The following is a 25,095-nucleotide window of genomic DNA, read 5'->3' as shown; positions in this document are numbered from 1 at the left end:
CCCTCAAAGTCGCCTTTTGCATAGTCGCAGAAAAACCTCAGTGTTTTTGTTGAGGCTTTTATTAAAGTGTGAAACTGGAAAATAATGACGCCGTGGTCTGTTAAAAAACCCCGTATCTTTTGGAAACAATCAGTGTTGGTTACATTGACACGGTTCGGCACTCTCGTGATTACAAGGTCAAGTATGTTGTTGCCACAAGTGCGTTTTTTATTGAGTTGTGTCAAGAGGTGGTCGTGAAAGGTTTTAATAAAGACTAGTTCGTTAACACCCGATGCGCTGTTAATGGAGTCCCAGAGGATGTCTGGCAAATTAAAATCACCCGAAATTACCATATTGTAGAACTTGTCACAAACTTCATGCAGATAATTATCGAATACATCCATCCAACTTGGGTCTTCATTGTGGCCTATAGCAAAAACAGAATAAAATTCTTTGACCAGAAAGCGTAGTAATTTTCGCAAAAATGATCTCAAGCTGTTGCAGCTCAGATTCCGATTCAGGTTTAAATTCTTTGACAGCTTTGAAGGAGGCTGTTTTGATTGCGATAAGAACTCCACCACCACCTCGATCAGACCGATCTCTTCTAAATATTGTAAAGCCAGAATGCAATGTATCAGAGTTGCTGGTATTTTGGTTTTAACCATGTCTCAATGACGCATATAACGTAAGAGTTTTCGGCGTATACCAGGACATGAAAGCGAAGGAGGTTACACACGGATTGCAAGTTTGTTGTACTGTCTTTGTCACGAGGCAATTATTGATTTTACATCAAGAGGCGAAAGGTAGCATCTGAGTTGTTGTAGTAACAAACGTGGCACATTTTCATTACATGGCACAGTTGTAAGTGTTGACTTAATAACCCAAAACAGAAAAATAGCAACGGCTTTCACAGAACTCTTCGAGTGACGACCTGATTCCAAAGTCAACGTTTCCGGGAAAACGGTAATAAAAATTGTAAGAATGAAATAAGCTAAAAGGAGTCCAGTACTAGCGGCACCTCCAAGACTACAGGTCGTTTGACGTTTTACTACGAGTCATCCTTCAGTGTAATTTAATCGTCTTAGCCCGTGCGCATGCTCAAACCTTAAAACGTACCACATGGAAGACAAAATGACTACATTGTCATATATGTACATGGCTGAATCTCAGTCTAGGGGCCGACTTTTCTCTCCGTCACTGTCTTGTCGGGGACAAGGTATCGGAAAGCAGCGCGGAACTATCTCCAGCTGGCATAAGCGAACCGCGGTCCGAAATCTCGTGGTGCATTGTCATGGTACAACGCTCCGGCAATGTGTCCAGAGGTACCGCTGTTGGCTGTATTTTCTCTCTTTTCAGCCATTTTGATACTAAGGCTGGCAAGTCGCCCGAAGACATCGCGGGGAAAGGAGCGTTTCATTCATGTTCCTTGTCATGTCCTTGTCAAATTGTCAACAGGTATTGCGTACATTTCTTAGCTTTTAATCCAATTCTGCACATTAAACACGTTCCCTTGAAAATATAACATCGATAAACACATTTACCCACAGGGAGGATTGCAACCCTTAGGTGTCCAAGATCAAGGGCCTGTTTTACATGAAATTCCTCCACGAATCTGGAGAGATTTTCGAAAAAATGTCAGGGAAACATGAAATAATTACGGCACAGCAGGATATTAAAATTCGGGAAATTCGAAATCTTTTCCGTGAATGCCACCGAAAAATTGGGAGGATATTCCAAATTTCCGGAAGAGGGTTTGGACAAAAATGCCTGGAAAGGCCCATGTGTATTTTTCGGCCTTTTCGAGTGGAAGAAAAGCGCTGATCATGTTCTGTGTAAAATAGTTTCACATACAACAGTGGAGCAGCCGTTATTTCCTGGCGCGGTACTTGCCTTCAAATTTCATTGGTAATTTCACTGGTAATACGAGTTTTTACAAGCCTGACAGGAGTCCTCACAGGCAGGAAAAACAAACGAGTCATTTTTTGTCCAGCTAGAACCAGTGTTTTAGTAAAAAATCTCTGCAAACTAGATATTGAGAAACGTTCCAGCCAGTTAACCGTCTGATGTATTCAGTTCCCAGCCAGCTCTATTCCAGCCTGCAGAGCGGGTTTTTAGTTGAGCGGCCCCATCAGGTACTCCTGACTATTCATCCATCCATCACTCAACTCATCTAGATGCAGGCAAGCAAGCTCATTTAGCCTTTCTTCTGAGAAGATCTCCCAAAATATCACGTACAAAACTCAAAATGTTACAATTAATAAAAAAATCCCACGCTATTGCAAGTCATGATTATCATAGGAAGAATCATAATGATGTTAAATAAACCGTTTTACTATTTTTTTTAAAACTCATTAATAATTCATTAGCCCATTGACCTATCAAATGGTCGATAAAACATCACGTGCAGTGGTCTTAAAACCCGATAAAACCTCCTCCTTATTAGTATGAGGTGTTTAAATAATGTTTTTCTCGTACGCTAATTTCCAACGTTCACAAAAGCATCATTGTTATGAACTCTCTTGACACACGCTTTTCCAGGAATGTTTTTGAAGCCGTTCAAGAAACTTGCAGCACGTGTGTTATCGGGTCTAAAACCACTCAGCTGCGCCTCGTGGTTTTAAATCGCGATCAAACACTGCTGCTCGTGTTTTAAACATTACATAACATACAATGATTTAATCTGTTTTATCTAAGTCGGTTGGCAAGCTATGCCCTGTTACAGCGACTCCATGTTTACTGAAAAGTTTCTATAACTTGGTCTTTGATCATGAAAGTTTTCAAGTAACTTTTCTGAGAATCTGTTGTTATACATACGGATAGACTCATTCTTGAAAAATAGTCTTTGGCAGCCCAAGAAAGGCAGGCTTACATTGAAACTGAAGAATAAATGAAAAGGAGCAACTGATAAGAAATCAACTCATCATACATTTAGTAGTCAAGTGATACAAATAATAGAATGATCTAGCAACAAAACGGGGACGTCAGTTGACAACGGCGCGCGCATCAAGAATCTCATAAGATAAACAAAATAGACTCGCGTCCAGACTATTCCACGCGCTCTCGGGTCCTCAAATGACAGACTTTCCCGTTCTATTGCTAAATCAGCCAAATGGCTTTGATTACTGCCTATAGTCACCAAATATCACAATTCTGACAGTCTTCTTTCGAAGTTTGTGGACTCCTACAAGTCGAAAGGTATAGATACTTTCTAAAAGAATGCTGCCGAAATATATTACTAAAATATGGATAGCTAAGCACCTACGTGGCTAGATCAAATTGTAGATTATAAAAAAAAAAAAACATTTCTAAATATAGATGATGCATTGCTCTAGTCACTATACCTAACATCTTTCATATTTTACTTTCATCGTTGGTTATAGTTTGATAATTTGCTTCGGGTGAGCTGTTGTTTAGTAGCTTCTCGCCTTCATTTTCGTCTAGTATGGAAGCAGTACGTTGATATCGTTGGTAACAAAGTAGTATAATAGGGATAAAAGACCCTGCTATTGTGATGCTACCAGCTACTTGGAAAGGTATCACATACGAACCCAACTTGTCTGCCAGAAGACCTGGATGAGGAAAAGAGTGTAACAATGATTGTGAAACCAACGCAATGTGTAAATGAGACTTTTGTACGAGAATAAATCAAAGGAAAACAGCTAGAACATTAGCTAGGACACGTGACCTGTTCAATTTCTGGTTTTTCATTTCACCGAGCAGATAAACTTAAGTGAAAATCAGTTAAAAAATAGCATGGTCTAGCTAATAGGTTGATGAAGATTGTCTGTAAACGTATGTTTCAAAGTAGATGATTGATTTGTTTAAAAATTATAACTGACTATATTTTAAACAGGCTGTATGAAGGCTAATATCTTACAGTAGTACTCGGCACGCTTATTACATGATCACATGACTTGAGGATTTGCGTCACCACTGCTACTTTTATCAGCTGTTCCTTGTCTCAGCTTATGAGCTCGTGAACGGCCGGACTTATCGAAAGCCGATACTCTTTGTGTTCCAGACCGCTTCTTCAAACCCTGAACATTTTAGACTGTTAAACTTGTCTTCACTTTGACACGTTTTACTGACGCAAAATTAACCCAGCGTCAATCCTACGTTTTCGTTCTTCCCTGTTTATATGAACGAACTTTTAAAGCCAACACAACCCCCTTCTGTCCCCTCTCCCATAGAAGAACATGATAATAAACTTTTGGATGCAGGGGACCACGCGATGCAAAATAAACTGTTCTGAATACGTTCCGTTGCCGGATCTCTTGTAGTAGAAATGCACGTGTCAGACGTTACTTTACGTGTAAATAAAGCAAACTGATTGCAGGGCTGACACTGCGGCTAAGGGCTTATTTATTTGGGCCAATATTTCCACTATTACAACTAGCCTTTTTCAAGGCGATTGTTACTCTGGCCCTGAAGAAGACTAGTTGTACTAGTTGAAATATTGGCCCAAATAAATAAGCCCTTTGCCGTAGTGTCAGCCCTGCAATCAACATGATAAGGGCGTGGGCCGCGAGAGTCCTGGGCCCGTTTAATAACAAGACACTTACCAGCTAATGGAGGGCCGCTGGCCAAGAAGAACGACACCGACATCATCTCCCACCCGATCACAACAGCAGTTTTCCGAGGACTCACAGTAAGAACGAGAACTGTTAAACTGGTAAAAAAGAACCCGTCGCCGAGCCCGTAAATTACTATATAGATGATCAGCGGCGTGTAGGTGCTTGCTAGAGTCACTAGAATTGTGCTTAAACCAACCACAAATTCTGCTGCCCAGAAAATGATGAAAGCGTTCACTCTCGGGTGGTTGATCAAGACGCCGCCCAGTAAGCGACCGATAGCGGAACTCAGGCCAAAATACATAAGTAGCTTAGATCCTCTCTCAGATGAAATGCCCAGATCTTGACAATATCGAATCTTAAAGAAAACAAAGCAATAGAGATAAATGATGAAAAGGGAAAATTCATGTTATGTGGAGGGAGGGAGGGAGGGAGGAGGGCTGGTAGAATTTTGTCCGTCCGAAATAATTTTTATCGTTCACTCTCGAACCTCGGCACTCCCACTCCTTCATCATTCCCCATCAGAATGGGAAAAGAAAAAGAAACGAAACTTGGAAATTGGATTATTATCATGCCCCCTATGTTTTAGTTAACTGGTTTTCAAGTTAGTTAGCTTTTCTTCACTTGATACTATGAACTTTAATTTGAGGCGTCCATGTTTCTACAGTACATAAGATCAGTTGCGGCATTAAAAAGAAAAATAAAAGCAGATTGAAAATCGTCATTGAACGCTCCAGCGTATACAGAGTTCACAGAATAGCATTTGTCATCAAATATCGCTCATTTTCTTGGTAATATTGAACTCCACAATACATTTCCCTAACCGTGAAATCAGTCGTATTTGTAAGTTCAGTATAAACCAGTAACTGTATTTGAATGGACCACCGCGACAAAATATAAGTACTACAGGAGTGCTTACTATGACCCAAACCACCCGGATAGAAGTTTTCGGCATAAATACGAAATGATTTAGCTTGTCTTAACAGAAGCTGGATAACATGAAAAATGTATGAACATCAGCTGTAAATCCCAAAAGGAGTTATAAAAATACATCACTTTGACCAGAAGCCAGTATCTTGGTGTTTTGAGTTGAAGCTTTTCTCTTGTCATCATCATCATCATCATCATCATCATTATCTTTCATACTCCTTTTGGGGAGTTGCATGCATACATGCTCTCTCCTTCCAGGCTCTTTTAAGGTCTGTTGCTGATGGCCGCCTCTGCCGACGGTTTCCTTTTAAAGTTAGTTTATTACCTGAAGAAGTCAGGTTGATGCTTGACAAAATATTATAAAAATCAGGTATAGTACAGTATATAACCCAGCTTTACAAAAGGTCTTCCTTCATTACTAGTATTTTCACATTTTCCCTCCCCCAATCCGCCGCACTGAAAGGAATGGCTACTGGTACATTTACCCATAATTCTTAGCTTACCAAAACCCTAAAAAAAATGCTCATAAAAAAATACGTAAAAAATTCTAAAAACTTCAAGGCTAAGCATATACAGTAAGGACTTTAAACAACCACGACGGCAACGCGAACGAAAACGTCACTTGAAAATATATGTTCGCGTTACTCGCAGTACTTCTCGGTTATTCCAATTCGTTCAACTTGTAAAATATATCCGAACTATACTGGAAAAGAATTGGTAGGAAAGGCGTTCAAGTCGAGACAGAGAATGAAAAATTTCCCCGTCATGTGCTCACGTTCTCCACAAAACCTTAAATTTTGTCATTTCACGTTGTTGTTTTCCCAAGGACGGCGAAGAAATGTATCAAAATTTATAACACACGTGCAGCGCATTGTTTTGGTTATTAAATCGTATTGTTTGATGACGTTCCCGTTGCCGTCGTCGTTGTATCTGCTTAAACTCCCTAGTGTTGTTAGTACAGGGACGAATTTGTCAATAAATGTTGCCTTCTATGTTGCTATTTGCTAGGTATTGTGGTAAAATGTACAGCCGCCATCTTTATCCCGTACGGTGGATTCCTAAATGACATGGAAAAAAACTTTGCCAGCACTTACCAAATGAATCTCGGAGACAAAATGGCCAAACTGCACCACACAATTACCAAGGATAAGAGCGATAACAGGTGGCTCTTTCCATACTGAGAAATCAAACACATTCTTTATTTTCGTGATCATCCTTCCACCTTTGTCCCTTCCATCGCCTTCATCTTCCTCCTCCTCTTCTTTGTTACTTCTATTTTTTTCATCTGTTTCCACATTGGGATCATAAGTTACTACAAGCGAGTACAAGACAAAAACAACTCCGGCCATTATACGACAAGTTGTTTGCCAGCCGGTGGCCTTTATCAGGGCCTCTAATGTGGGGCCCATAATAAGTACCCCTGCGCCTACCCCTACGTTCAGCACCCCAGAGGCAAGTGACTGTCTGTTCTTAAAGAACTGGCTGATTACAACCAAGGCTGATGAGAATGCACAACTGGAGCCCAAACCATACAGAAGGCTGTACGTGAAGAAGAGAACTAACATATTCTCAGCAAAGGAGCTGGCTATCAAGCTGACAACACAAAATGCACCTCCAATGAGTCCGGTGATGCGGCAGCCAAACCGAGTGACCAGAGCGGTTGATATATGACCGGCGAAGAAAGTCATTGCGATGGCCACAGAACCAACCCATGCTGAAATTGAAAATTACCATAAATGAATGAATGAATAAATAAATAAATAAATAAATTGATAGATGAATGAGCGACCAGAAGCTCAACATTTCAAAAAGAACATTGGTCAAACCCACACCTAGTAAAGGCAAGTGAGGAATTAGCGATCACTTCTTAATTTACGCTGAGGGTCCAGAAATCTGTCAACGGCTGGGTAATCCCTCATACTTTTAAGAAGTATAATTCTGCTAAGCGGTTTTCGGTGCAGGATGTATCATACATCACCAAGGACTCTATCCACTTGCTGTCTTCCGTGGGTGAAAAGTTGAATGCCTTCAATGATCTTTTCCTCACGTTTTTGGACAGCCATACACCTGTGAGGACTACAAAGATCAAACGGAAACTTGGTCCTTTCATTACTGGCGGCAAAAAGAAGCTTATTTCTAAAAGGAACAGCCTTGAAAGAAGTGCTAGACGGAGCGGATCCTTAGCTGAGGTCTCAGGCGCGAAGTAAAGCTCGGCAATTAAGAATGTGGAAATAAATTACTACAACCAGAAAGTGGCAGAAGCAACGTAAGTCCCCCTTCATTTGGAAGATCATACGACCCCAGGGGGGGTACTCGGGTATATTAGTGACGGGGAGGTGCGAATGAGGCCAAATTTTGAAACCCCAAAAAAGTCCCGTCACGCTAAGGAAAACCCAAAAAAAGTCCAGCAGCCAAAAACGTAACCCAAAAAAAGTCTGATACAAGATGATTGATCGTTAACAAATAAACCGCTATAACTTAACGAGAGTTGTCTTTGTCTTGTCATTTTATTAATTTGCATGATTTAAACTTGTTAGTGAAATCGTTTTGCGTAAAATCAAGAATGGTAGGGCACGATTTTCATCAACCCCCAAAATAGTCCTCGCCAAAATCTTAAGGGCAAAAAAAGTCCACCAGAAAATTTCAAACCCAAAAAAAGTCCCAAGCCGAGAATTTCAAACCCAAAAAAGGTCTTCGCACGTCCCCGTCACTAATATACCCGAGTACTCCCCCTGGGCATACGACAGGCACTGGCGCAAAAGCTGAGTCATGAGTTGGATTTGTTAGCTGATAAATGTAGCCAGTTCGTTGCATCTGTTGAAGAAACGGCGGCTTGTGTCTTCGCAACCTAGCAAACACCCCAGTGGACTGAATACCTGATATGATACTTCTACCAGCGTCCTCGATAAACTTGAGGGAGAGCTTTTCCGCTTCCACCTGGTCAACACTTACTAAGGTCGGGACAGTGATAAAGCAGATGGCACCTCACAAAGCCCCAGGGTTTGACAAGGTTCTAATTGCTATTATCATGGAATGCCTCCGTCCAAGAGAGCAAACACCCATGGAATGAATATCCTCTCTTGCTCCGTCACATTCCGATCGCCATCGGCAGCCTTATCAATAATTCTTTTGAGAGTGGTGTATTTTCTAGAACCTGATAGAGAGCCGAGGTATCTTTCATCTCAAACTATAAGACGGGGATCATGAATTAGCCAACAACAACCGGCCCATGTCACTTCTACCAAAGTGGTAGAAATTATTCGCTCTCAACAGGTTTATGTCCTACCTGGTTCGAGTTTACTACGAGTAAACTCACCTCGTTGAACAGAAGAGCCTCACATCCCACCAGAGCGGTAACCGAAAGTTTGACTCGGCCGAAACTTTAGGCCGCTATTTGTTACTGATCACATGTACACGGCAATGGGTGGTAACAACCAAACTAACGACCATGGTAAAGTGAAGGCTTTTGATAGCTTGTGTCATTCCGCACTACTCAAGAACCTTCAAAATTTTAGGACCTCGAAAGGTGCACTAGGTTGCAATTGGTTTGGTAGTTACTTGTTAGAAAGGCAACAGACAACACACATTGGGCAATCACTTTCAAAGCCACTTATAGTCGCTCATGACGTAACTCAAGGTTCCATTCTTGGCACTATGTTATTTAGCTTCTACTTCAATGACCTGCCAAGTGTGTTAAGAAACTTTCACATGGGATCCTATGTTGACAAAGGTCTGAAAAAAAATTCAGGCTTGACCTCTCTTTGGTGCCGGTGCAGTGTTCTACCAACTGAGCTATCAAGCCAACTGGGAGCTGGTCATGTTCTGAGTTCATAGTATACCCGTGAAGAATAAATGAATATGTATATAAATAAACATGGACGTGCTGTGGATGAAAGATTATTCAATGGGATCGCAGAGGTCATTGGTTCAAATCCAAGCCGGAGAGGATGAAATTGTCAAATCCCGTTGAAGCCTGGATTTTTTTCAGGTCTTTTCGCGATAGTCTGACGAGAGTCTCTTCTTCTTTATAGTTATTTCTCTTGGTTATTCATATTGTTTTTAATTATCACTAATCTAAATTACGTACCGTCAACTCCCTTTATTGCGGACACCCTGGGGACCGTGGGTTAATGTCCTTAATAGTGAGAGTCCGTAGTAGCGGAAATTTATTTCAGTCAAACGTCTGTAATTTATATTTTGGGGGGATTTAGCTGCTGTTCGTATTATCGGGGTGTCCGTAACAGCGAGGTGTCCGCAAGGCGGGAGATCAGTTGACTGTATCAGAATTTTATCAATTTACACAAATTGTGAATTAGTCTTGAAAAGACTCTAGGGGAAGAATGATAAAGTATTGTATTGTACACAAAACAGGACACGACGGTAGACAGGAAGATGGAAAATTTGCCCTATTTACGGCAAGGTTCGAATTCATGATCGAAAACTTTCATTTTAACAGTCAAGCAACGACTTCGGCTCAAAAAACAGAAAAGATAAATAAATAAATACACACGGTGATGCGAAGTGCGTCAAAATGAAACAGTATTCTGGAAACAACAATTTCTCTTTTTAGTGGAACAATCATCGGTTAAAAACTGGATTTAGTGCCGGATATCTAAAAGCACAAACGAGTGGCCACGCGTGCATAACGTCATTTCTGTCAAAGAATAGCCTTCTAACCGCAAATGGCCGCTCTGTGGAGTCTTATTGAGATCTCCAGTTATTATTACTTTTTATTGATTGATTGATTGATTTTAAATCGTGATTATTCCATAAAAATGTCTTAGTGATGACACCTTCAAAATGGGCCACCCTACCCTGCTGAAATAAAGTTTTTACTTTACCTACTTTTTTAACGTTCAGTTGTCATTTCTCAGATGGTGATCTTATGGTTATCGGTCCTGGCGTGCGTTTTTCTGAAGTATCATTTGCGTTCGTGGACGCGCGTGGTCAACCCGTGTTTACTTGTGATCACTCGTTTGTACTCAATGTTTAGACACATTTTCTCCTTACTCTTAGCACACAAAATAAATTGGACTTTTTTTATCTGCCAGATAAAAACGTTAGAATTTCCGTCTTATAGATGCAAGGCCGCTGCGTTCCCTTCTCATTAACATTGCTTTAAGTCCAACAGCCCTTCTCTCTTCCACTTTCTAACCCCGAAAAAGGCGTCTTTTGCTTTTAAACCTCTGTAATATCAGTAGAGGAATAGACAAGAACTTGGCGCTTTTGCATTTAAAAATACAAGTTCTATACATTTATATGAACCAACCTGTAGTTTCTCTAGATTCGTTGAAATAATCCATGAACACCGGCAGGAAAATGCCAAAACTGAAAAGAAACCCGAGTGATGCGACCCAGGTCATTGTAGCGCAAACACAGACCAACCATGACCACAAACTGTCCCGTTTGCGAGGAGCGCCGCTTGACCAACACGGCGGTAAACTGAATGCCATTAGCTTGATAGTGAATTAATATCGACAGTGTCAAAATACTATGGATCGATAGCTGAAGAAAAAAAAGTAAGTGCAGTGATAAAATTCTGATTTATTTTTTTTTACGTTCAGTTGTCATTTCTCATATGATGATCTTATGGTTATTCGGTCCTGGCGTGCGTTTTTCTAAAGTCCCGAGATCTTTTCGGGTCCGAAACCATATAACTGTTCGGGGCGCTTTTCGGGTCACGAAATGTGCTTCTCAAGCGCTGCTACTCGCATTTATCAATCGGGGATTCGAGAAATCGAAACAGACAAAGTGCTTTTAGTAGAGTCTCGAGTCTTTTAATTTTATTAACATTCAGAAATTGAGTTGAGAAAAAGTCTCACTTGTGAAGTCTGTTGTGTCACAGGCCGCCCAAGCGCGAAATAAGAGGAATAAATGACACGTACACGAACGTAACTCTTGCCTTCGAGCGGTGCTGTGTTACAAAGATTCAATTTACAAAGGTTTGTATGGGAACTTTACGGGTTTGATTTAAATACCTAAAATTTAATGTTCTGTGAATAAAACTGCCATACCTTGTATCCGTGTTGTACTCTTTGCTGTTTCCCGGCGTTTGAGGCCGTTTTGAAGCGTTTTCGGCGAGTTAGCGCTGGTTGTGGTGATCACCACCACCAGGTATTGAAATCAAACCCGTAAAGTTCCTATACAAACCTTTGTAAATCGAATCTTTGTAACACAACACCACTCGAAGGCAAGAGTCACGTTCGCGTACGTGTCATTTATTCCTCTTATTTCGCGCTTGGGCGGCCTGTGACTGTGTAAGCCGTCTGCAACCTCGGTCGCAGGGTCTCTCCTCTTCACGTCCCTGGGACGTGAAGAGGAGAGACCCTGGGAACGAGGTTGAGCCGTCTGTTGTGTGAGTGCGGAGTTAACTTCCTTTTGATTTGATTGTTTTGAATGACGTGCGTATATCTTTCTTTCTAATCGTGTAAATCAAGCCTCTTTTATGTTTTTCTTGGGAATAGTTCGAATCACGTTTAACTGACACGCGATTCTTGTAACTTTGTTATTATAAAGAAACTGAGAGGAGAAAAAACTCATTTGGAATTGAACGACAAGGATTGAAGTCCTCCAAATCAACAACAGCCTAAGAGAGGATCGAAACGCACCAATCAACACAAACCAAGGTGCTACTTATACTGTCAAGCAATCAGTCGACACCATCGCCTGATGAAGACCAGCAGTATAGCGGTCGAAACGTCGCGATCCACATCTTTGTGACTCAATCGTGAGACAACGATTAACTCGAATAGTTCGAGTCATGTCTTTACGTGACATTAACTACCCAAACATGAAATCAAACATAATATCAAGTTTAGTAGAACTAAGTATTAAGCTAACACGCGATTCTTGTAACTTTGTTATTGCCCCCGCAGGGTTTTGGCCCAGAGGCCAAAACTCGAGGAGGCACCCTAGGATTCCCCGCGTATATACATCTGATAAGGAATTTCAAAATGTAACAAAGTAAGTACTGTAAGTAAATTTGTTAGTATGCGAAAAAAATCTCGATTTGACCAAACTAGGCGCGCTCGGTGGTCTCAGGTAATATTTCAGCAAGCGCGCAAGGTGCTGTAGGGTAGCTGTCATTCTGCAACCACGAGGTATTCGAGCAGTGTTTGACGGTCTTGCGAACAGAAAAAAAATCGTCTTCCTCTAGCAGCATTTCGAGTTCTTTCTAGCAGTGTTTCAAGGTCTTGCAACCACGAGTTCGCATTTCGCCATCATTTAGCAGCATTTCAACCACGAGTTCGTGTTTTGCCATCTTCTAGCAGAGTGTCAAGGTCTTGCAACCACGAGGTCACGTTTCGCCATCTTCTGCATCTTTAGCAGCCTTTCAAACCACGAGTTCACATAATGATACATACAATACGTTGCTGTTTCACAAAACAAAACTGTATGACTGTAATAGATTTCAATGTCAAATTTACAGAGAAATATGCTAACCAGTTACATAGATGTTAACTTCAATAAATATTCAAACGGTTCTTTTTTAACATTCGTATGCACAGTATTTATATCCAGTAAAAACCATATACAGGTGTTAAACAGATCTTCAAAAGCGGGGGCAGCTCTAGTGAAAACTATTTAACAATTAGATTATGAGCTCGAGATTTCTATCGCGTGATAGCTGATGAGGGCGCAGCCCGAATCAGCTATCATGCATAGAAATCGAGAGCGAATAATCTAACTGTTTTAGTATAAATCTACTAGTTGTTCAAAACTAAACAAGTAAATTATCTATATCCTCATCGCAGACACTTCGAAAACGCGAGGAAGCGGCCACCATTTTGTTGAAAACCGCTACTCACTATCTATCACAGAATAGATAGCGACTAGCGTAGCCAATCAGAGAACGGCATTCGTGATAGAACACTAGTAGATTTATACTAATACTAGTTATAAAGGAACTGAGGTGAGAAAAAAGCTCATTAGGCAAGTATTGTGGTAACGAAACATAATTAAAATATCAATAAGAAGTAAACTCTTTCATCTCGACTTTGTATTGTTTTTGAGATAACCAATGAAAAAGTGGCATGAACTTTTTGATCCATCACTGTGTATAAAAGGTGGAAAATCGTGTCATTTTAGCTTATCTTGGTTTTCACGTGACGTCACCAAAGTCTAGAATTCAAAACCAGGAGGCCTACAAAATTTTTACCTTCATTCAAAGAAAGATAACCTAAAAATCTGTCTTTTCACAATTTCTTAGCTCGATGTCGTACTTCCTTTTGAAAATAGAACAGTTTCAATTTCCGAGTTTTCATTGTGCGTGAGATCAAGAGGACAGCCGTGACAGAGCTGTTCCGTATCTTAAAAATACCTCTTCGGGTTATTTTCAGCATTCTAAACAATTTAAGTTTGAGGAGAAATATTTATCCTAACATTCGAAATTCACAAGGGAAAACAACCCTATTTTCTGGCAAAAGTGAACTCCAGATGTTTTTCCTATTTCCGGCCGCCATGTTTGTGTCCCTCAGAGGTACACCAACATGGCGTCTCCATACTATTAAAGCTCTATAAACTTGTGTGAAACATTTTATCAAATAACTCGAGTACGGAATACCGCACAGACCTGACACTTGGACAGGTTTCTAATTTACTTATTATCTATAACATGTCAATTTCTTGACTTCATTCATGGAATGGTTTCAATTTTTTTCACGGAAACGGCAATTGAGTGACAGTGAAAACCGGCAATAGCCACTATCACGATCTTAATCGAATCTCGACAACTCAATTACGTACACGATGGACCGCTGTATTTTCTGCACGCATCCTGTTCGTGCTCGCCAGGAAGGCTTGCAATGTGACGACTGCCAGCAATGGCAACACCGAACGTGCCAAACCGGCATATGTCGGCAAGAGTACCGCGTCGCTGTCCAACCTATTGATTGGCGCTGTGCCACCTGTTCTGTGACCCTATTGGAAAGCATGCGCCTGGAGGACGATTTAAACTCAACAGTGTTTGGTCCAGCTGCCAGTCCCGTCGAGTTTAACGTTGACGAAACTTTGGTAAGTTTAATTTCATGATAAAAAAACTGTAGGATTCTCAAAACTGGATAAGCTTCAATTTCAGGAAAATATAACTAAAGCCTTTTTTCCTCACTGGAGTCGCCAGGCCTCTTCTTACCTTCTGAAGCCATTGCTGCTGACGAATCATCCATTGCTGAACCTGTTCCCCAGCCTCAGGAGGGCAGTTTCCACGTGGAGTTCGAGATTGTGGAGGACTCAACGAACAGGGGAAAACCGAAACTTGTAGACAGTCGTGGTTTCAGTTCACCCGCAATGACGGCGGGCCAACAACACTGACATGCAGTGCACCGTCCGACCGAAGGCCGGTATGTTGTGTGTGTGTGTTTGTGCTTTTTTTTTAAGTTTTAGGGAAATGAGGACGTTACCGCGAATGGATCTGAATGTACTGTATGGCTTAGGGCCCCACTAGAAGATGCAACATTGTTTCCTGTAATGTTTCCTAACCAAAACGCAATGAAAATACGCAATGAAACAACAGTTGACTTTCTGTTTTCTGATATGCCGTACTTAGGCGTGGAGATCTTAGGCGTATATTTTACTTACAATGTTCGGCTAAAAAATGATTTAAATTTTGACGGGATGCTGAAATAGTTGGCAATGGAGAAATCTTACATTTTGGGGAAGAATTCAAATTATTAAAACTTTTGCCATGCGGAAGTTCATGTATCGTGCTTCCGGCTTCTGAATCTCGATAAAACTTTAATGAAAACCGTGATCTCTTTAATGTTTGATTTTGTTTGGAAAAGCAAAGACAACAGAAAACGCTTGGCCTTAATTGCCGGTTGGCGGTGGACTAAAAATGCTTCATATCGAGTCTAGACAAAATCATGTTACGCATAGACAATAAACCACAATCTCGTTAAGATCTAACAGCGAAGGGTATCAGATACAAATTAAGGATATTACCTCTCCCAATGGTAATTGAAAACCATGGCCGTTTAAACCGATCATTTGTAAACGATGTAAACGAAAATGTTTTCTTCCAGACAAAAATTGATAAGTTTTCTTTATATTACGTGTTTTAAGCTTTACACAGATACTTTAATCGTTCATTAAATTCTCGATACCATCGATATTCGTGTAGAAATTAATTTTTAAACATTTTGTTTCGTGGCCGTGATTTTTTCATTTGCACCGCACGGCTCTCAACACACAAGTATAAAAGCTCTGAAATAATTCTACCAAGCACCAAAGACTATTTTCCCGTATTCTCCATTTGTTAACGTTTATTTAGAGACTAGAATAATTACTTTAGGAGCAGAATTGATACCAACAAATGCTTTCTTCCAGGCAACAATCCATAATTTTTCATTTTGTTACGTGTTTAAAGCTTTACACAGATACTTTAAACGTTTCGCCATACCACCAATATTCGCAAAGAAATTAGACCTACCTCCCGTCAAAAGGCTCGGTTATCATTCGTTGTAAGAAGAAGTAGCGAGGTGAAAGCACTTGGTCGTCATGCCTGATTTCAGTTTCTAAGCTAAATAAATGTCAATCCGATCCAAGTTTTTAGCTTTGACACAACTAAAATAAACCTTTTCTTGTTTCTTGTAAGAGACACGAAAACTTAACGTGACGAAACACATTTCGGGACCCGAAAAAGCACCCGAAATATTTTCGTAACTTTAGAAAAACGCACGCCAGGACCGAATAACCATAAGATCATCATATGAGAAATGACAATTGAACGTAAAAAGAATTAAAAATTAAAAAGAGATCACCTGGGCTGAGTAGCTCGAAGCATGGTTAGCGCTAACCATTGGTTAAGAGGGATTAAAACCTATAGGTTGTCATGGCATTTAACCCGGGTTAGCGCTAACCATGCTTCGAGCAACTGGGCCCAGAATTTTATCACTACCTTACTTACGTTTATTTCTTCAGCTATCGATCTATAGTATTTGACACTGTGGATATCATCAAGCTAATGGCATTCAGTTTACTGCCGTGTTGGTCAAGCGGCGCTCCTCGCAAACGGGACAGTTTGTGGTCATGGTTGGTCTGTGTTTGCGCTACAATGACCTGGCTCGCATCGCTCGGGTTTCTTTTCAGCTTTGGCATTTTCCTACCGGTGTTCATGGATTATTTCAACGCATCCCGAGAAACAACAGGTTCGTATATACATGGCAATCGCATTTCAAAAACTCACAAGTTCGTATTGATTCTTCCGTTTTCTTTTATTCCACCTGTTCCCTTTACGATCGAAAACAAACAGTGTAGGCCACGCCACTGCCTCGGTGGCCAAAATAAGATAATTGTACATCGATTACATAATACATTAGGTACGTTTACGCCTGCGATCGATTGACCCTATTCCGGAATAGGAATACATACAACGATGCCAAGAAATCCAATGTGGCCGAACTATCCAGGAACAGAATTAGTAGGAACGGCATTCACGTTAAGACGGAGAATAATAATTCTCTGTCATGTGTCACACGTTCTCCACAAAACCTTGAATTTGGTCCGTTTCACGTTGTTGTTTGGCTGAGGACGGCAAAGAAATGTACCACAATTTTTAACGGACTTGCAAGGCCATTGTTTTTCTCGTTAAATCCTATCGTTTTGTGACGTTCTCGTTGTCGTCTCCTTAGTAGCTGCTTAAAATTCCTAATACATCACAAATACGGTCTAGAATAGAATAGAATAGAATAGAATAGGATAGAATAGAATAGAATAGTTCTTCATTTAAACGCGGTAAAATCCACCAGGAGTATAAAAATTAGAAATAACCTAACTATCCTAAACAAAATGCAAAAACTAACTTCAACTATTCTCAGCTTAAACCTGTTTTTCAGCCAACATAAGTGATGTGGGTGTCATCAGTACACATCCTAGGCTGGGACGATGTTATGCAGTTTGGCAAGTCATTAATATAAAATTGTAAATGGTTTGAACCCAGGAACCATGTCATAAGTACGTAAAGTATGATCATCCGGGTGAGTGTAGTCCTGAGAAGGACTGTTTGTAGTGACTTTGACTGACGTTTCGACAACCTGAGCGGAAGTCATCTTCAGAGTCAAGTGAATTGTGGAACGTCAGTAGGTGGTATATACGTCTCTGGTTGTTAACCTGATTGGTCAACGAAGTCCAGATGTTATTGGTCGTTTCAGTCAGTAAGCCGTGATGTCATTGGCTGTGAAGACTGTAAAAAGTGATTGGTGCGTTTCGATCCGTCTTTTGTTAGTCAAAAAGTCCGTGGGTCTATTGTTAGTAAAAGGTCTATTGTTTGTTTGTTTCGTTGTTGTTGTCAATAAGTCGTTTGTATGGTGCAGGTAGTTGTCAGTGAGTTGTAGGCAACGGTTGAGTGGCGTTTGTTCTAAGTTAGTAAACCAGCTTTCCAGAGTGAGTCGTTGATAGTAATTTGTACAGTAGGACGGTAATGCACTTGGCAGAGTCCCAGTCGATTCTGTGGTTCGTTTGTAAATGGTGCTCAGCAATGTGATTGTTGATATCACCATTTCTAGTTGCTCGTTTGTGTTCAGTCAGTCGTACGTTTAAATTTCTGCCGGTGTCACCAATATAAGTGGCCTGGCAGTCGCAGCATTTGATCTAGTAAACTGCTCCCTGTCTGCGGTTAATTTCGTCTTTGTCCTTTACTTTCGTCAGTAGTTGTCGTAAAGTGGTTATAGGTTTGTGAGCTACACGGATATTGTAGGGTTGTAGAATCCGTGCGATAGTCTCAGAAGTGCCCCTTACGTAAGGTATAGTTACAGTAGTTACGGGAGTCGCGTCGTTGTTTGTGACGTTAGGTTCAGTGTTCTTGTAAGTGTTACGTCTAACAAAGTCCTTGTTGTAGTTGTTCTTGTTGAAAACGTTGTCTAAGTAGTTGTTTTCGTCTGCGAGTCTGTCAGGTGAGTCACAAACCAGTTGTGCTCGCCTTGTTAAGGTCTGTATAGTCGTTGCTTTGTGAGAAGTAGGGTTGTAGGATGACTGGTCCAGTAGTCTGTCAGTATGTGTTGGTTTCCTGTAAACCGTAGTACTTAGTTTGTTGTAGTTGTTGTTACGGGTAACTAAGCAGTCTAGAAAAGGTATTTTACCATTTTCTTCGATCTCCTTAGTAAATTGTATGTCAGCGTTCTGTCTGTTAAGGTGTTCGTGAAAATCGTCAATTTCGTCTTTGTGTACTGCTGTAAAGGTGTCGTCTACGTACCGTAACCAGAGCGGTAGTGTCCGTTTGTAGGTTGCTAGGGCTTGTTCCTCGATGTTCTGCATGACAATTTCTGCTACAACAACAGAAACTGGTGAGCCCATAGCTGTTCCGTGTAACTGTTTGTAGTGCTTTCCGTTGTACTGGAAGTACGTGGACGTTAAGCAGAGGTTCAGTAAGCGGTCCATTAAGTCATCTGTAGGCAGTGGCAGTTTTGTCGTGGAGTTCTCGATGACGGTAGCAGTACAGTCTAGAGCCAGTTGAAGTGGAATACTGGTGAACAGTGATTTCACATCAAAAGACACAAGATTAGTTTGTAGTCGTCAGGTATTTGTACCGTCTTGATGGCGTCAATAAAGGTCTCGGTAGACTGCAGTTTGTGTCGGGATTCGTTTGTCAACGGTTTCAGTATAGTAGTCAAGTATTTGGATAGTTCGTAAGTCGGGGACCCACAGAACGAGACTATGGGTCGCATGGGTATGTTAGGTTTGTGTAGTTTTGGTAGTCCGTAGAGTTTAGGTGGTTGCGGTACGCGGCACCTCAGTCTGTTGTAACGTTGTATGTCAATAACGTCAGTTTTCTTAAGGTCAAGTAGTTTACTGTTAAGTTTAGTACGTTGAAGTGATGGCGTCGGGTCTTCGTATGTCTGTTTGTCGTTTACTAGAGTGTCCATTTTGTCGTAATAGTCTGTCTTGTCCATAACAACAGTCACTCGTCCTTTGTCAGCGGGGAGTATGACGATGTTTTCGTCAGTTTTCAGTCGTTTCAGTGCTTGTCGTTCGTCTTTAGTCAAGTTACTGTCAGTTAGGGAGGATGATTGTATAGTAGCAGCAATTCTACTTCTGATGTTATCCTTGGCCGATTCTGATAGTTCTCTCTGACGAGACAGAACCGCCTCAGCACTAGATACAATAGCCTCAGTCGGTATGTGTTTAGGCGTCACTGACTGAACACAAACGAGCAACTAGAAATGGTGATATCAACAATCACATTGCTGAGCACCATTTACAAACGAACCACAGAATCGACTGGGACTCTGCCAAGTGCATTACCTACTGTACAAATTACTATCAACGTACTTATGTCATTAATATAAATAAGAAATAGAAGGGGGCCAAGGATTGTTCCTTGCGGTACCCCGCATTTAAGTCAACAGATTCTAGAAAGAGAACCATTAACGAGACATCGTTCTGTACGATTAGTTAAATATGACTTAAACCATTCAAGAGCTGTTCCTTGTATATTCCGTAAAGGTTCATTTTAGATAAAAAGGATATCATGGTCAACGGTGTCGAATGCCTTTTTTAAATCGAGGAAAACCACAGCATTAACATTACCACGATCAATATTAAAGGACCAATTATCCGTAGCTTCCAGAAGGGCAGTTACAAATGAGTGCAACAAGCGAAAACCCGATTGATGATTAGAAATGATATCCTCATTGGTTAAAAAGGTCTTCAACTGGTCATAAACAATCCTTTCAAACACTTTAGCTATAACGGAAATGACTGAAATAGGTCGATAATTATTTAGATCAGATGGCTCACCTTGCTTGAACAACGGAGTACCTCTAGTAGAGGGGGGTGAATAGGTCTACGGATCGGCGGATTTGGTAAATATTTTAGCCTGGATTCTGGATTCAGAGCAAAATTTTTAACGGATCTGCGGATCCTATGATCACAGCGGATCGCGGTTTTATCCAGTTTTGGCGAAAGTTTCCTCTGCTTATATCTGACACTTCCCAGATATCGTTTCGACTTTCTTCGATGGTCTCTAACAGAAATATTTTGCATAGCAATGGAAATCAAGCACTTGATTAACACTTGTAAATATTTCCTGTTAATTTTGACCTGCTCTTTATGTGCACTGCTTAGTTGCTGCAGGACACTGCTATTCTTTCTTTCCATTGCTTTGAACTGTAGCCGCTTAGTCATGCAACTTACATGATTCTCACTTTGGCTGTGTTTTGTTAACTTTGATGGCTTCTTCCAATTCTTGAAAACAAAAGATGCATCCTTTCCAAACTCTATGCAGGCAACCCGGGGGAGGTACTTGGGTTCAGTTTTGCTGGGTATGTGCCGCTGGCCTCTCAAAGCCCGTGCCCCATCATAGTCTATTTTGTGGCCAGTTATAGACCCCATCTTAGTCACTTTTGGGAAAATGTAATTTTCGCGATCCCAACTAAGTCACTTTCTATTTATGCATCTACTTCGTTCTGGACCGGTGATTTTGTGCTATTGTGTAACTGGTTAATATTGAAGTTGTGGTTTCAAGTACGGAATGTAATGCGAGGTGATTGTTGCATTTAATAAACAACTTTCTGAACTTTTTAACCGGGACCATTTTGAATCCCTACTTAATATAATTTTCTTACCCCAAAAATCCGAAAATGTGCGACCCCATTCTAGTAACTCTATTGAAAATTCAACCCCATTATAGTCAATCCAGTCGTGAAAATGCGACCCCATCCAGCGGCACATCCCCATTAGCCTCTTATAAGGAAGTGCCCCCCCTTAATGCCCGGATATTCGGGTAAAACAGGTTGTTTCGGCACCATTGTTGTCAACGCAGGTGATGTGGAGGACTCTGGCTCTAGTTCAGCAATCCCTCCAACACCTGATTGAATGCCTTTATCCATCGGGGTACTGGGCTAACTACGTTCCTGGACATCTCTCATTGACGCATCAGGCTTAAGCCGGTGAATCTTGGTCGATTGATTCAGGATCTGGCTGGACATTTGCAACAGATTCGTATGTTGATGACATAGTACGTTGTTCATTCTCTGGACTACATCCAACAAGCGGTGCCTCCTGTGTCTGACCTGGAAATTCGACTGCTGCACTGCTTTTAGGGAAGAAACCACTTAATTTCAGCTCTGACGATTCTACCACTGGCAGACATTTCACTTTTCGGCCCGGTGAACAATTCGGGAATGAGCTTCTACATAGTCGCCTCGGAGTCGAATTCTTTCTCGCATCATTCACATTTCACACGGTATCGATATGACCTTTTACGAGACTTCAACAAAGGCATACTTCAATCCACCAGATTACACGCACATACACTCGAGAACTTTCGAGAACTGACATAAATCAACATGGCTGCCAACTCATACGCAGTTCCAGTCCCATCGCGGTCATCATTATCACTCCCAATCCCTCGGCAGAACTCAATGTTCTAACTTCGAGTGATAACAGCCATCCCGTGAAGTAGTACAGAGATCAGTTCAGTACAAGATTAGGCGAGTTGCGGGATGAAAACAAATAAATCAATATATTAAATAATAAAATATTTTTTACATTGTCTTCGCCCGAACGGTACATCAGTTTTGCCAGAATAATACTATTTTTTCCCCGCCCCGTACGCTGATGGTTACTCTATCAGTCTATTTTAACCTTTCAATAACTTGCATTACCTTTCACGCGGCTTTTCTTTAAAGCGGTAGTTTTTTTTCGTGATCAGTTAATTCGCTGGGTAAATAAAGTTCATTCATTATCTCTATTTCTTCCTTTAATTTGTTCTGACCATAGTCTTGTGTAATTCTAAATCCTTGCACGGCTTTTATAGACAGAACTCTCGCCGCTCGACGACTCGAAAACAACCCACATACGGCGCCAATTCCGGCCATATTGGTGCATGACGGGAATGTCAGTTCTCACTTGTCATTACTGTAATGCGTTTTTAATACTGTCAATCATTTCTTCCTTTTTTTTTAAATTTCAGCATGGGTTGGTTCTGTAGCCATCGCATTGACTTTCTTCACCGGTCATATATCAACCGCTCTGGTCACTCGGTTTGGCTGCCGCATCACCACTCTTATTGGAGGTGCATTTTGTGTCGTGAGTTTGATAGCCAGCTCCTTTATTGAGAACATCTTGCTTCTTTTCTTCACGTACAGCCTATTGTTTGGTTTTGGTTGCTGTTGTACATTCTCTGCAGGTCTGGTTGTAATAAGTCAGTTCTTTAAAAAGAGACAGTCACTTGCCACTGGTGTGCTGAACGCTGGGCGAGGGTTAGGAGTCTTTGTTATGAGCCCCACATTAGAGGCCTTAATAAGGGCCGTCGGCTGGCAGTCCACTTATCGGATAATGGCCGGCGTTGCTATTGTTCTGTACTCTCTTGCGATAACCTTTGATCCTAATGTGGAGGCAGATGGAGAAAGAGGTGGCAGCAACGAAAGGGCAGAGAAGGAAGACGCCGGTGGAAAGACGAAAAAAGGAAAGATGATCACGCAAATAAAGAATGTATTTGATTTGTCAGTGTGGAAAGAGCCTCCAGTTGTCTTTTTTATCATTGGTGCATGCGTAGTGGAGTTTGGGCATTTCGTCCCTCAGATTCATTTGGTAAGTGTTAAGGCCTATGAATCAGTTGTGGCATCGTCCATGTAACCTGTATGGTAAAATCTGTATTGTTTTGTTTTTCTTTTAGATTCGCTATTGTGAAGATCTGGGCATTTCGTCTGAGAGAGGATCAAAACTGTTCATTTATTATGGTCTATGTTCCGCTATCGGTCGGTTACTGGCCGGCGTCTTGATCAACCACCCGAGAGTGAACGCTTTCATCGTTTTCTGGGCAGCAGAATTTGTGGTTGGTTTGAGCACAATTTTAGTGACTCTAGCAAGCACCTACACGCCGCTGATCATCTACACCGTCATTTACGGGCTCAGCGACGGATTCTTTATTACCAGTTTGACATTCCTCCTGCTTACAGTCAGTCCTCAGAAAACTGCTGTTGTGATCGGTTGGGAGATGATGTTGGTGTCGTTCTTTTTAGCCAGCGGTCCTCCATTAGCTGGTAAGTGTCCTGTTTTTGTTGCTTCCGCTGCTGCTTCTACTTCTGAAGCCTGTTCCAGGTGTTGATCAACCTTAGGAAGGCATGATACTCAGGTTAGGCTCTGACAACTAAAAGGATCAGACGAAAGATAGTTCCTCTAGCACAGGTTTCCCATGTTGACACAGGGCGACCATATACTTAAACAGACCAGGAAGTCAGGTTACATGTACTAATGCCTTTTTCGTGTTTGCTGATTTTCAGAGTTTCCGAATATTCACACAACGTTGAGTAAGCTTCCCAAAAATCAAACCATTTAAAACTGTATTTAATGAACGCGTGCAAAAGTAGGATGAAAGCGTTCAAATGGTGCTTGACATAAGCTGGCACGTGATTTGCTTAATCTGTAGTTCGTGATCAGCGATTTCAATTGTTTTATAAACGTTCGTTAAAATCACGAAAATGACGCTCATGCACTGATTTTTGACATTATGAAGCACTTCGCAAGCCCTCGCAAGCCGCGTCTGCATCCTTGTCCGTCATTAATGCGAGGCCAATGGAATTTAAAGTGAGACCAGATCGCTGTGAACGACAAGGATTGAAATCCTCCAATCAACAACAACCTAAGAGAGGATCAAAACGCACCAATCAGCACAAACCAAGGTCTACTTATACTGTTACGCATGCAATCAGTTGACACCATCGCCTGATGAAGACCAGCAGTATAGCGGTCGAAACTTCATGATCCACTTCTATGTGACTCAATCGTGAGACAAACGATTAAACTCAGCTATCATTTTAAACCACGACGACGAACACCTTTCATAACATTAACCTGAATATCTTTTTCACTGAGGTCAACAAGTAATGTGAATGGGGAATTGACGCGAAATTCATCTGACTCGTGGTTCGGATCGATAGCCCCTCTTGCTAGACGCTGTTCTTATTGGCTTTGATGTACTCTCTTTATTTGCAAACTGTGCCAGTATTGAATTAGAATACTGTTATCGCTTTTTCAGGTCTGCTTGCAGACAAGTTGGGTTCCTATGTGATACCTTTCCAAGTGGCTGGTAGCATTACTCTCGCAGGTGCTTTCATTCCTTTCATGCGGCTCTGTTGCAAACGGGCTGCACCTTCTACTTATGACGCTGACCAAAATGCTGCTACGTCCACGCTACAGGACCAAGAAGTCATGCCACGGGATGACGGAGGCGAGAAGCAACTAAACCAAAACTCCAACACTAAAAACGGCGGTGTTTGGATTTCCTCTCTTTAAAGCCTCTCAACCCGAGACTATAGGAGGATATAGTTAACAATCAGATTCCACGAGCGCGCGTTAGATATGAGATGATAGATAGTTGGCTATAATCATATCATATCCAACAAGCTTGAGTGGAAGAATTGTTCTATTATTACAGTCTAGAAATATTACTAGATCTTGCTGATTTCGCTTTACAAGAACAACCTATTTTTTGGGCATGGTATAAATAAACAATAGCCTCCATTTGGCTTTAAAAAATATGCTCAGATATTTGTCCGCGGACATTATCTGTTCCGAGAAGCGAACAGTTTTCGCTCTCGGAAAACTGCGAGCTTCTCGGAACAGATAATGTCCAAGGACAAATATCTGAGCATATTTCTAAAGCCAAATGGAGGGTATT

General features: G+C 41.2%; 2 protein-coding genes across 4 annotated transcripts; one reads left to right on the top strand and one right to left on the bottom strand.

Annotated features, from left to right (window-relative positions):
- Window positions 1–2,154: 2,154 nt before the first annotated feature.
- Window positions 2,155–16,111, bottom strand: LOC146482471 (monocarboxylate transporter 10-like). 3 transcript variants are annotated; one of them, XM_085107317.1, is made up of 5 exons: window positions 11,495–11,563; window positions 10,750–10,985; window positions 6,575–7,194; window positions 4,542–4,908; window positions 2,155–3,548 (listed from the first exon to the last, which is right to left on the bottom strand). In XM_085107317.1, the coding sequence occupies exons 2-5, from the start codon at window positions 10,931–10,933 to the stop codon at window positions 3,331–3,333; spliced, it is 1,389 nt and encodes a 462-aa protein (XP_084963443.1). In that variant the 5' UTR covers window positions 10,934–10,985; window positions 11,495–11,563; the 3' UTR covers window positions 2,155–3,330. The 3 variants fall into 3 exon arrangements, with proteins under 3 accessions (XP_084963443.1, XP_084963444.1, XP_084963441.1); XM_085107318.1 differs by lacking the exons at window positions 10,750–10,985; window positions 11,495–11,563 and adding an exon at window positions 15,907–16,111; XM_085107315.1 differs by lacking the exon at window positions 11,495–11,563 and having other exon boundaries at window positions 10,750–11,198.
- On the top strand, window positions 14,490–24,846 carry LOC146482470 (monocarboxylate transporter 10-like). The gene is made up of 5 exons (XM_085107313.1): window positions 14,490–14,818; window positions 16,398–16,624; window positions 22,387–23,006; window positions 23,092–23,458; window positions 24,454–24,846. The coding sequence occupies exons 2-5, from the start codon at window positions 16,441–16,443 to the stop codon at window positions 24,708–24,710; spliced, it is 1,428 nt and encodes a 475-aa protein (XP_084963439.1). The 5' UTR covers window positions 14,490–14,818; window positions 16,398–16,440; the 3' UTR covers window positions 24,711–24,846.
- Window positions 24,847–25,095: the final 249 nt, after the last annotated feature.

Source organism: Pavona decussata, unplaced genomic scaffold, assembly GCF_977016875.1.
Source record: "Pavona decussata unplaced genomic scaffold, jaPavDecu1.1 SCAFFOLD_46, whole genome shotgun sequence".
Classification (NCBI taxonomy): Eukaryota; Metazoa; Cnidaria; class Anthozoa; order Scleractinia; family Agariciidae; genus Pavona; species Pavona decussata.
Note: the sequence above shows the minus strand (reverse complement) of the source record. Positions and strands in the feature narration are given on the sequence as shown.

Excerpts from the sequence above, each read along its gene's own strand:
- LOC146482471 (XM_085107317.1), bottom strand. The coding sequence starts at position 10,933 with ATGGCATTCAGTTTACCGCCGTGTTGGTCAAGCGGCGCTCCTCGCAAA. Across the intron at positions 4,909-6,574 it reads TTGTCTCCGAGATTCATTTG|ATTCGATATTGTCAAGATCT; the intron begins GTAAGTGCTGGC and ends GTTTTCTTTAAG. Across the intron at positions 3,549-4,541 it reads CAGCGGCCCTCCATTAGCTG|GTCTTCTGGCAGACAAGTTG; the intron begins GTAAGTGTCTTG and ends TTCCTCATCCAG.
- LOC146482470 (XM_085107313.1), top strand. The coding sequence starts at position 16,441 with ATGGCATTCAGTTTACTGCCGTGTTGGTCAAGCGGCGCTCCTCGCAAA. Across the intron at positions 16,625-22,386 it reads CGCATCCCGAGAAACAACAG|CATGGGTTGGTTCTGTAGCC; the intron begins GTTCGTATATAC and ends TTTAAATTTCAG. Across the intron at positions 23,459-24,453 it reads CAGCGGTCCTCCATTAGCTG|GTCTGCTTGCAGACAAGTTG; the intron begins GTAAGTGTCCTG and ends TCGCTTTTTCAG.